The sequence below is a fragment of the Elephas maximus genome, chromosome 8, assembly GCF_024166365.1.
Source record: "Elephas maximus indicus isolate mEleMax1 chromosome 8, mEleMax1 primary haplotype, whole genome shotgun sequence".
Classification (NCBI taxonomy): domain Eukaryota; kingdom Metazoa; phylum Chordata; class Mammalia; order Proboscidea; family Elephantidae; genus Elephas; species Elephas maximus.
In genome coordinates, this window is record NC_064826.1 from 120,567,719 (window position 1) to 120,578,354 (window position 10,636).

General features: G+C 54.3%; 1 protein-coding gene across 1 annotated transcript; it reads left to right on the forward strand.

Moving 5' to 3' along the window:
* The first annotated feature begins 846 nt into the window (after window positions 1–846).
* On the forward strand, window positions 847–10,184 carry DDX56 (DEAD-box helicase 56). The gene is made up of 14 exons (XM_049893735.1): window positions 847–948; window positions 1,058–1,219; window positions 1,818–1,978; window positions 2,136–2,306; window positions 2,434–2,524; window positions 3,540–3,784; window positions 4,095–4,214; window positions 4,805–4,918; window positions 5,016–5,110; window positions 6,315–6,388; window positions 6,540–6,629; window positions 7,399–7,504; window positions 9,316–9,392; window positions 9,936–10,184. The coding sequence occupies exons 1-14, from the start codon at window positions 892–894 to the stop codon at window positions 10,008–10,010; spliced, it is 1,638 nt and encodes a 545-aa protein (XP_049749692.1). The 5' UTR covers window positions 847–891; the 3' UTR covers window positions 10,011–10,184.
* The last annotated feature ends 452 nt before the right edge of the window (window positions 10,185–10,636 follow it).

A 10,636-nucleotide genomic window follows, 5' to 3' on the forward strand; every position in this document is an offset into this window, starting at 1 on the left:
TTGTGGCCATGGCTCAGGACTGGGCAGTGTTTCTTTACGACCTTCATGAAAACGTTAAGTATGCAATTGTATGAACAAACTTGGGGGGTTGCTTGACCCATGTGGTGGGTGAAGGCACACAGCGTGGTGGCGTAATACTCCCGTTTTCACATATTCACACTCCTGTGGAGGTCAATCCTCACCTCCACCCCAAAACCTAACCAAGCGACCAAATCCGTGTTGGAAAAAGTACAGCCAGAATGCTCCTTAGAAGCGAAGATGGAAAAACTTCATCTGACATACTTTGTACACGTTATCAGGAGACACCAGTCCCTGGAGAAGGACATCATGCTTAATAGAGCGAAGAAGAGAAAGGTCCTCAATGAAATGGATTGACACAATGGCTGCAACAGCGGGCTCAAATATAGCAACCCTGTGAGGATGGCACCGGACCGGGCAGTTTCAATGTGTTGTGCCCAGGGTCGCTACAGGTCGGAAGGATTTGACGGCGCATGACAATAACAAGCAAGCGAAGTAGACCCTGCGAAACTTTCCCGTTATGAACTGAGAGTTTCTTCTCCTAGGTCAGGTAAGGTGCCAAAGAAGTCGCTCGCTGGTCTTGGGAGATAACGAAGGTCAGGGTGACGGAAGGAAGCAGTGTCAAGAAACGGAGGAGGTGACGCCTCCAGGACCTTTGTGGCCAAAGTTCTGGGTCGAGCCCCCGCCCCCTCCGGCCCTGGGGCGGAAACAGTCGCCACGATCTTCCGGAGACCCTAGGCCCCGGTCGCCGCGGAAACCGCTGGGGCCCAGGGAGTGACTCCTCCTCTGAAGGTGATTGGTGGTTGCCCTGACTCGTCCACGCGCTCTTCCGGTTCTTCCTGCCGCGCGTGCGCATTGGTACTACTGAGCAGCATGGCGAACGAAGTGTTGGGATTTGAACACATGGGCCTCGATCCCCGACTCCTCCAGGTACCGGCTCCACGGAAGCAGAGACTTTGCTTTGGCAGGGAGGGATGTCCGTGGAGCCCGCCACCGCCCTCCGCACCGCCTGAGCTGCTTGTCTCCTCGTCTCTCCTAGGCTGTCACGGATCTGGGCTGGTCGCGACCTACACTGATCCAGGAAAAGGCCATCCCGCTGGCCCTGGAGGGGAAGGACCTCCTGGCTCGAGCTCGCACGGGTTCGGGAAAGACGGCTGCTTATGCTCTTCCGATGCTGCAGCTGCTGCTCCACAGGAAGGCGGTGGGTAACGGGAAGGACTGAGGGAGGGAAGGAGACAGGCCATAAGGAGCTGGTAAGGGAGATGGAGGAGTCTTTACCCGTTGTGGCTTTCTTGGAAAGCCGTGTCGCCCCTTTCCTCTCACTCTGCCATAGCCGTCTTTCTTGCTACCTTACGCTTGAAGGCTGGCCTGGGAGAACCTGGAGAGAGCTGTGCTGTTGTTTAAAACGCTCTGGGACTCAGGTTACCTGGGTTCTAGTCCAGGCCCTGCCACTGCCGTACTTTGTGTAGTCTTGAGAAAATTCCTCTTTTTCTATGTTTGTTTTCTTTATTCTGTAAAAAGGGAACATGTCTCCCCTTTCTACTTAGAATTGTTGTGAGGTTCTAGCTGTATAACTGGTACATTTTAAGTAACTTTAGAGCCACGGAGTAAGTTACCATTTTTAAGGGTCAGTGCCTGGGGAAAGACCCCTTCACGCTACATTCTCTGTGAGGGATCTGTCAGAACAGAGCTGAGTTGTATGGAAGTGGGTGGCTCAGGTTGCTTGTAAGAAGTAGAGAGAAGCATCAGGTGGTCACAGTGACATGAACCAGCTGGTGAAAGTCTTTATCTTCTTACAGACAGGCCCTGTAGTAGAACAGGCTGTGAGAGTCCTTGTCCTTGTGCCTACCAAGGAGCTGGCAAAGCAGGCACAGTCCATGATTCAGCAGCTGGCGACCTACTGTGCTCGGGACATCCGGGTGGCTGATGTCTCAGCTGCCGAACACTCAGCCTCCCAGAGGTGGGTGAAAGCAGCGGGGTATCGGGAAATGAAGCTATACAGAGAGGTGGGATTGGGTGTGTGTGCACAAGAAAGAGGGCTGACCCTGGGTGAGGGCTCAGCAGCTGCATCCCTTAGCACTGCTCTTTCCTGATAATGAAGTCTTGCCTATTGTTAGAGCTGTGCTGACAGAGAAGCCAGATGTAGTGGTGGGAACCCCATCCCGCATATTAAGCCACCTGCAGCAAGACAACTTGAAACTCCATGACTCCCTGGAGCTGCTGGTGATGGATGAGGCCGATCTTCTTTTTTCCTTTGGCTTTGAGGAAGAACTCAAGAGTCTTCTCTGGTAAGGAGAGGTCTCTCAGTAGAAGAATTTGTGAATAGAGATTTGGGCAGCTGACTGGAAGTTTATGAGTGCCACCACAGTTGAAGGCCCTGGGGCTGGAGTCTGACTGGATTCTGCTCTGTTTCAGTCACTTGCCCCGGATTTACCAGGCTTTTCTTATGTCGGCAACTTTCAATGAGGATGTACAAGCGCTCAAGGAACTGGTGCTGCATAACCCGGTAAGGGACACCATGGGGGTTTTTGGAGCTGCAGACATGGTGATGCTTAATGTTCCCCTCTCAAGCCCTATTGGTGTTTGGGTAGGACAGTTGTCACTTGGTGTAGCTTACCTGGTTCTGAGGTACTAAAAGCCAGTAGTACCCCAACTCCGAAAGTCTTCTGATACCACTGCATGCTACTTCCTGAATGTCCCCTGGGGGTATCTCTCTCCCAGTTCAGGCTATGCTTTTCCAAAAAGTCTGAGCAGGGATCATCAAGGGGCAGAAGGCTGCTTAGGGCAACAAAGCCAAAAATCTAAGGCCAAAGTTCTGGCCTTATGTGAATTTTACTCTTCAGAAGGGTTGCTTCCTCTCAGTAATAGGCATTTATTGATGTGCTTCTCTTTGTTTTGGAGCTCTGGTGGTGCAGTGTTAAGAATCCAACTGCTAATTAAAAGGTTGGTAGTTTGAATCCACCAGCTGCTCCTTGGAAGCCTTATGGGGTAGTTTTACTCTGTCCTATAGAGGCGGTATGAGTTGGAATTAACTCGATGGCAATAAGTTTTCTGTTTTTTTATGCCTCAAATAATTTATGTATGGTTTTATATACTTTTTATACCACAGCATGAAGCCCCTGGGTGGCACAAATGGTTAAGCTCTTGACTCCTAGTCAGAAGGTTGGCAATTCAGACTCACCCAGAGGTGCCTTGGAAGACAGGCCTGGCAGTCGGCTCCCAAGAGGTCAAAGCCTGGAAACCCTTTTGGAGCAGTTTTACTCTGTACGCATGGGTTGCCATGAGTCAGAATCCATACCAAACTGTCGTGGTATGTTGCAACTAACAGCGACATACCATGATAGTTAGGGTATTTTGGCTTTGTAGATTTCAGAGAGGGCAGGGAACTTAGGGTACCCACAATCTTAAAGGCATCTCTGCCCTGCCCTAAAGTATTTATGCTTTGGTTGGAGAGCCAGTGGCATGCAGTGGCATCTCTGTCTTCTCTTTCCTTCCTGACCGCAGGCCTGCCCTTTCCCTAGGTTACCCTCAAGTTACAGGAATCCCAGCTGCCAGGGCCGGATCAACTTCAACAGTTTCAAGTGGTCTGTGAGACTGAGGAAGACAAGTTCCTGCTGCTGTATGCCCTGCTCAAGCTGTCATTGATACGGGGCAAGTCCTTGCTGTTTGTCAACACTCTGGAGAGGAGTTACCGTCTGCGCCTGTTCCTGGAGCAGTTCAGCATCCCTGCCTGTGTGCTCAATGGGGAACTCCCACTGCGCTCCAGGTTTGCTGCTTCCACCGTCTTAGTTGACACAAGTCAGAGACAAGAAGGCTTGTAAAGGGAGATCCAGCTGCTGTCTTGTTTCTTAAGCTCTTGATGGGGCCTGGCACTGAACTTGATGTGTACTGACTGACTTCTCACAGCCGTGGCGTACCAACGTAGGGTGTTGAGGCACAAACGTTAAATTGGGAAGAGATGAAGAAGAGGAAAAGTAGTAAAGGGTGGTGGTTCTGATGGTGCCGTGAGGGAAATGTGGGGGCTTCCTTTTGCCTCGGGTATCTTGTGGGACTTAACCCTCTGCTCTCGGCCGCAGGTGCCACATCATCTCGCAGTTCAACCAGGGTTTCTATGACTGTGTCATAGCAACTGATGCTGAAGTCCTTGGGGCCCCCGTCAAGGGCAAACATCGGGGCAGAGGAGCCAAAGGAGACAGGTGATGCCATATCTCTTATTCTTCAGTCCACCCCTGCGAGGCCTGTGTGTCAGCTCTTGGGAAGGACATGAAGCCAGAGTGCGTGGAGCAGGGAGCCAGATGTTCTAGGCCGGGTGGGAGGCTGGCTGGTAGAATGAAGGGGGTGAGGGCGCGTACCGCGCATGCTCTGGGCAGCATGAAGTTCAGGACTGCCTGTGCCTGGTTGTTGGCTTGCGGTGTGCTACAAGGGAGGACATTCCTGGGCTGTATTGGGTTGGGATTGTGACTTGGGCAGGTCTTCACTGAGACAACCACTAATAGGCTAGGAAAAGGGAAGTTCCCTGTCTGTCTGCCCCAAGGGTCCACTGGCCCAGGGCTAGGGTTTATAGTTCTACCGCATTGCCCCAGGCTTGGAGTCTGTAAAGTTTTGGTCAAGCTGGAGAGGGCCAGTCTGCCTCCCCCTCCCCCACCTCCAGGAGCAGTTTTCGTTTTAAGGACCTTACGTATGTTAGGGTGTTGTGGCTCCACGTGCGAGTCTGTTGAAAGAGATGATTTTGCTGACCTCACTTGCACAGAGGAGAAGGGGGCAGGCTGATGCCATGTCTCCACAGGGCTTCTGATCCTGAGGCTGGTGTAGCCCGGGGAATAGATTTCCACCACGTGTCTGCTGTGCTCAACTTCGATCTCCCACCCACCCCTGAGGCCTACATCCACCGAGCTGGCAGGTAGGGTGCAGGCGTGGGTCAGGCGTGCTGGAGGACGTGGGCTTGGGTGGACCAGAGCCTGGTGTAGGAGATGCAGGCAACTCATCTTCCTTCACAGAACAGCGCGTGCCGACAACCCAGGTGTGGTCTTGACCTTCGTGCTGCCCGCCGAGCAGGCCCACCTGGGCAAGATTGAGGAGCTGCTCAGCGGAGGTAAGGGCCCTGCTCCCCTGGGCATGGGCTAGGGCTAGGGCCAGGCCTCTGCCACCAAGGTGTAAAAACACCGGCATATCATGGACTGCACTGGGTGGTAGTGAGGGTAGTACTGAGAACTGGGTGACAATCGTGGTGACACAGAGCAGCCACTGGCACAATCTGAGTACTATCTGTGTGCCAGGCCCTGTCGTCAGTGTGTGACACACATGGCCATGTGGGCTCCTCACCCTGCCCTGTGCAGCAGGCACTGTACCCGTTTTATAGATGAGAAAACCGAGCTTCAGAGTGGTTAGGTAACTTGTTCAAAGTTCCATTGACACGTCTGCCTCACGGTGCAGAAAGGCAGAAAATGGGGTTCAAAATCGTGGGCGGTCCAGAAGAGGCTGGCAGGTGTCTAAGGAGGTGGCCCTGGGAGAGGGCTGGAAAGCAGAGGCGAGCAGAGGGGCAGAGCTACACAGCACACAGCACTGGGCGCCCAAACCGGAGCTGACCCAGGAGCAGTGCCTTCCTGCCTTCGTGGAGTGCCCCTTCCAGGGGAGGGGGCAGTCCGCTGGCAGTCAGGGCCATGGAGAAGGGGGATAGTTTTGCTGCCTAGGTGCTTTTGGGCAGGGGATTCCAGAGATCTGTTAGGAATGCTGGTTGTTGGTGCCGACTGATGTGGGCTGTGAGGGCCTCACACCTGGTGTGAGTTCTGAGGCCAGGTCCCTTCCCTCCCACCAGGGGAGGGTAAATGCCAGGGCAGGGCACTGTTTACCTAGAGGACATGGAGCCTCTGGGCACTGCATGGAGGGTAGGGCCCAGGGGACAGCATTTGCTGAGGCTAGTAGGGGGAGACATTGGGAAGGATTTGTCTGCCTTCATTTCTGGACCTGAAAAGCAAGGGCAGTAACAGCGCCTGCATCGTTGGTTTGCTGTGACCGGGAGGTGACCCGATGCACCGCGGTACATGGTGTCTGAGCAGCTCCTGACATCTGTGAGCACTGCCTTCATGTTTGGGGCTACCTGTAGTGTTCTGGGCACTGGAGAACAGCAGCACAGAGAGAGGTCAGGGTGCACAGGTCACCCTCGTAGAGTGTTGCAGGCTGCCTGTGGGCCCATAGCAGGACCTGGGGTACAGCAGGGCTCATGCCAATGGCCTCTTGGGAGAGAGACCCTGTCCTGAGCCTTCGGCCCTGGGGGACCTCTGCTGCCTTGTCCACAGAGAATGGGGTCCCTGTCTTGCTTCCCTACCAGTTCCGGATGGAGGAGATTGAAGGCTTCCGCTACCGCTGCAGGGTGAGCAGAACATGATGGCAAGTGGCAGTGGTGGTGGGCAATGAGGAGGCCATTCCCTTAGAGCCCAGGGATATTGCCATTTGTTGCAGAATACCCAGGGATGAAGGATATTGGGCAGTCACACTGTGCTGACCACCATGTCTATTCCTAGGATGCCATGCGCTCGGTGACCAAACAAGCCATCCGGGAGGCGAGGCTGAAGGAGGTGAAAGAGGAGCTGCTGCGCTCCGAGAAGCTCAAGGTGAGGGGTGGGGTGGGACTAGAAGGTTTGCTTTTGGAAACCAGCCTGCTAGTCTCAAGCTGGGAGCAGGGGACAGCCAGCAGTCTGCTATGACCTCTAGCACGGTGGAGAGGAAGCTGCTAAGGACAGTAGGAGGAGCCAGCCGAACTGCTGGGACAGTCTGTCCACCAAAATGACAAATTCACGTAGCCTTTGATCTGGAAACTCCTAAGAATTTATTCACTGGACGTACTCTAGACAGCAAAGCCACGTCTTGTCCAGCATCTGTCATGGTGTTATCATTGTTCCATGGTGTCTGCAGCCTGAGAGCCCAAGAGTTTAGGGGCTTGTTAAATAAGTTATGGGACATCCATGTAGTTAAAAAAAAAAAAAAATTAATTCATGTAGTTAAGTATTCCTAAATGTGGAAGGGAATGAGAATGCTGCTGTGTGGTAAGGAATAACATCTAAGGTGCTAAGTGAAAAAACAAGGTACCGAAAACCAAGGGTATGTTATGCTGCTGTTTTTGTTATAACAAAGATCGTGTATATGCGTAATGCATGTACTCGTGTACGTGTGTGTATATATGTTCAGAAGGAAACAAAACTGGTTGCATTTGGAAGGGGGACTGAGTGACCGGGGAACAAAGGGGATAGGGAAACTTTTCATGGTATACTCTTCGGTGCTTTTTGTATCTTGAAATGTGATTGTATTATGTGCTGAAACTAGATTGATAAAATTTATAAAGAATGACACTGACCCCATAGCGGTCCTTCTCTTCCGTGTCAGACATACTTTGAAGACAACCCCCGGGACCTGCAGCTGCTACGGCATGACCTGCCCCTGCACCCTGCAGTGGTGAAGCCACACCTGGGCAACGTCCCTGACTACTTGGGTGAGTGCAGCCCTTGGCAGGTCGAGAGGTGGGGAGAGGGGTGAGCAGACAGCCTGGGAGGGCCTGGGGCGTGTGCCAAGCCCTGTGTTTATGCTCGGGCACTGGGGCTGCCACTATATCTGTGTCCACCCATTCAGACTGTCCTCAGCTGTCCCAGATGTAGGTACTGCTGTCTCCACAATGGCAGTGGGGAAGCTGGTACTGCAGAGGGCCCCATGCCCCAGGAAGGGAGAGCCGGGAGGGACGCCCAGGTAGGCTGGCTGCAGAGCTTGTTGGTGAAAGTAAACAAATGGCCAGCTGCTGAAGGCATAGGCAAGGGCGGAGAGAGGGTGGCCAGGGGTGGAGTGAGGAGCCACTGCCATGGGAGGAGACGGGGACTGAGACGATTGAGGTGGAGGTGGCGGCAGCTGTGGCAGCTCTAGATAGGAACAGCCAGCAGGGAGGTAGGTCTGTGGGCTGCAGTGAAGAAGGTAGGAACAGGAGATGGTCAAGGGGAAGAGGGCTGAAGCAGGAGGGAGCTGCCGGAGCATAGGGAGAGTGCCTCCAGGGGCTGAACACAGGAGGACAGGTCATGCCCGGGATGAGGAATGGTGCTGGGTTTGCCTATTAGGAGGTATGGCAAACCTCTAGAGGTTTCTGTGGCTTGACGAGGCCAAAGCCGGATTGCCAGGGTCCAGGAACCTGAGTCTCGCCATGTACGTCATTATAATGTGAGTCTAACTTTGGGGATGGATTTTCTTTTTTCAGATCTCATGTGTGATGTTATGGTAATAAGCATGTATTACTTTTATGATAAAAATGCGTATTAAAGTGATTAAAGGAGAAGAGCAGCTGAGGAGGGGATGCCCCTTCAGCACTGCCATAGGGCTGGCTCGTGTGGCGCTGAAAGCCACACAAATGGTGGTGCTGCCACCACAGGGGGCAGGCAGGGCAGAGGGAGTCCCAAAGGTGGGCCAAACAGGGCTGAGAAGGCCCAAGCCAATTTGAAGGGAAGGACCCAGAAGAGGAGAGAGAGAACGAAGATGCTAAGGAAAGGGAGATTGGCCGAAAGGCTAGGGTCACAGTCTGCCATGGGAGGAGGGATGTCTCCAGAAGGGAGGGCCAGAGGGCAGGGGTGAGACAGGCCGAGACTGAGACAGAGGAGGAGAGGAGGGAGCTTTGCCCTGAGGAACTCTGTCATTTTCTCTCATTTGCAAGAGGGTGTGCCTGGGAGGCTTGGGGAGGCCGAGGCCCCCCTCAAAAGGCCCAGTGATGGGGGTTGAAGAGTGGGTCTGGGTGCCCATCACAGGTGAGACAGCACAGGAGGGTGCAGTGAGGGACCTTAGGCAAGACTGGCCTGTGAAGTTGGTGAAGGGGGACTGGGGCAGGAGAGAGGACTTAGAGGGAGGGAGGGCCAGGAGGCCACCGATTTGGGCACGTGGAGTGTGCAGCAACGGGCCACAGAGGATTGGTTTCGATTTTAATGGCATTTTTTTAAAAGAAATAATGCCTTTATTTTCCTTTTTCTGTTCTGTGCCTACTGCAACACATTTAAACACTAGGGAGGTGTCATTTAGGTGGTGGCCGTGTCCCCTCCTCCAGCCCACGCATGTGGGGGTGGGTACTGGTTGACTATAGGCTTGTGAAGCGTCTTCCATGACCCTCTGAGGAGGGGGCTTGGGGGCTGTGCTCGCTGAGAGGCGGTGAGCCCCCTGAGTAGTGGGGGGACAGAGAAGCCCTTGGTGGGGTGCACTGGCTGGCTGCCCCTGGGGCTGTCGGGGAGGGGACGCTGAGGGTGCTAGGCTCTGCTGAGCAGCTGCAATCGTTCTCAGTCCCTCCCACTCTCCGTGGAGTCGTCCACCCTCACAAGAAGCGGAAGAAGCCCCCCTCCTCCTACCGGAAGGTCAAGGTACACGGACTGCACTGTGGGTTTTGGCAGGGTGGCTGCAGTACCTTTCTGCTCCCCATTCCCTGTGGCTGCTGGGCTGTCAGGCACAGCAGGGCCTTGCTGCTGGGGGCAGGAGGGAGGGGCCCTTCACCCTTGCTGGGGAGGCCTCAAGAACTGCTCCAAAAGTCCCAGCAGCTGAATCGGAATTAGGTGGGCTGGGAACACTCCTGTCCCCACCTCTACCCCTGGTCAGGTGTCAGGAACAAAAGAAAAGCTGCTTTTCTGTCCCTAGTGGCTTTTTCTTCCATAGTCTCTACTGGAGAGCAGTGAAGGGGGAGCAGGGTGCCAGGAAGAACAGTAGAGCGAGGAGTGGCGAGGCCCAGGCTGAGGGGGAGGGGGGAGATGCTAGAGAAGGGGATGGTGGTGGCTCTGCCCTTGTCAGGCTTTGACACAGCTGCAGAGGGCCCCTGGGAGCTGGCAGCACTGCTTCTCTTGGCATCTGTCTCAGCTACGGCAGACAGTCGGTCAGACCCCCAACTAACCCACAGCTTTGCCCTGTCACAGAAAGGGAAAACCCAGAACCCACTGCGCAGCTTCAAGCATCGAGGGCAGAAGCCCAGACCTGCGATGAAGTCCTGAACTCATCTGCCCCAGGCCCTAGGTGGCCTGGACCTGTCACTGTCTAATGAGACCGTCCTGGGCGGAGCAGCAGCAGACTATGTTCCCTGGGGCAGGCACAGCGGTGGCCCACAGTGCCGAAGCAAGGCCAGTCTGGCATTTTGCCCCTTAGAAGAATAAAGGTTCCAGCTGTTTCTTTGTTCCTTCAGCGTGCAGGAGGGGACAGTCCCCTGAAACCTTGGGAGTAAGGGGAACAGGGCTTCCGGGCCCCAGGTTCTGGTTGCTGCCTGCAGTGTCTTATGTGGCCAGCAGAGGGCAGCCTGTGAAGAACTGTGGTCTGGGCCACCGAACTGAAACCTGCCCGTGTCTGTCCAGCTTCTCAGCCCCTTCTGGCCAAGCTTTGCTCCAGCCCAGAGAGTTTCCTGCTCAGTTCCTGTGGGTTTACTGTCTGAGGTCACATCTGAGAACCCACCTAGCTGACAGATGTGCCTCCCTCCCTGGCACCTTGGAAACTATATTGCATACCCCCAGGGAAGACGTGCCCCCAAAATACATGTAAATGGTCAAGTCAGAGGGGCCTAGGCAGAGGAATCTTCCATCCCAGCAGCCTTCCTCAGAGGGAGCCGCTGATGCTGTCTCCTGAGGCT

Coding starts and splice junctions, on each gene's coding strand:
- DDX56 (XM_049893735.1), top strand. CDS start 892: ATGGCGAACGAAGTGTTGGGATTTGAACACATGGGCCTCGATCCCCGA. Junction 3,785..4,094: donor GAACTCCCACTGCGCTCCAG/GTTTGCTGCTTC, acceptor TCTCGGCCGCAG/GTGCCACATCATCTCGCAGT. Junction 9,393..9,935: donor CCTCCTACCGGAAGGTCAAG/GTACACGGACTG, acceptor GCCCTGTCACAG/AAAGGGAAAACCCAGAACCC.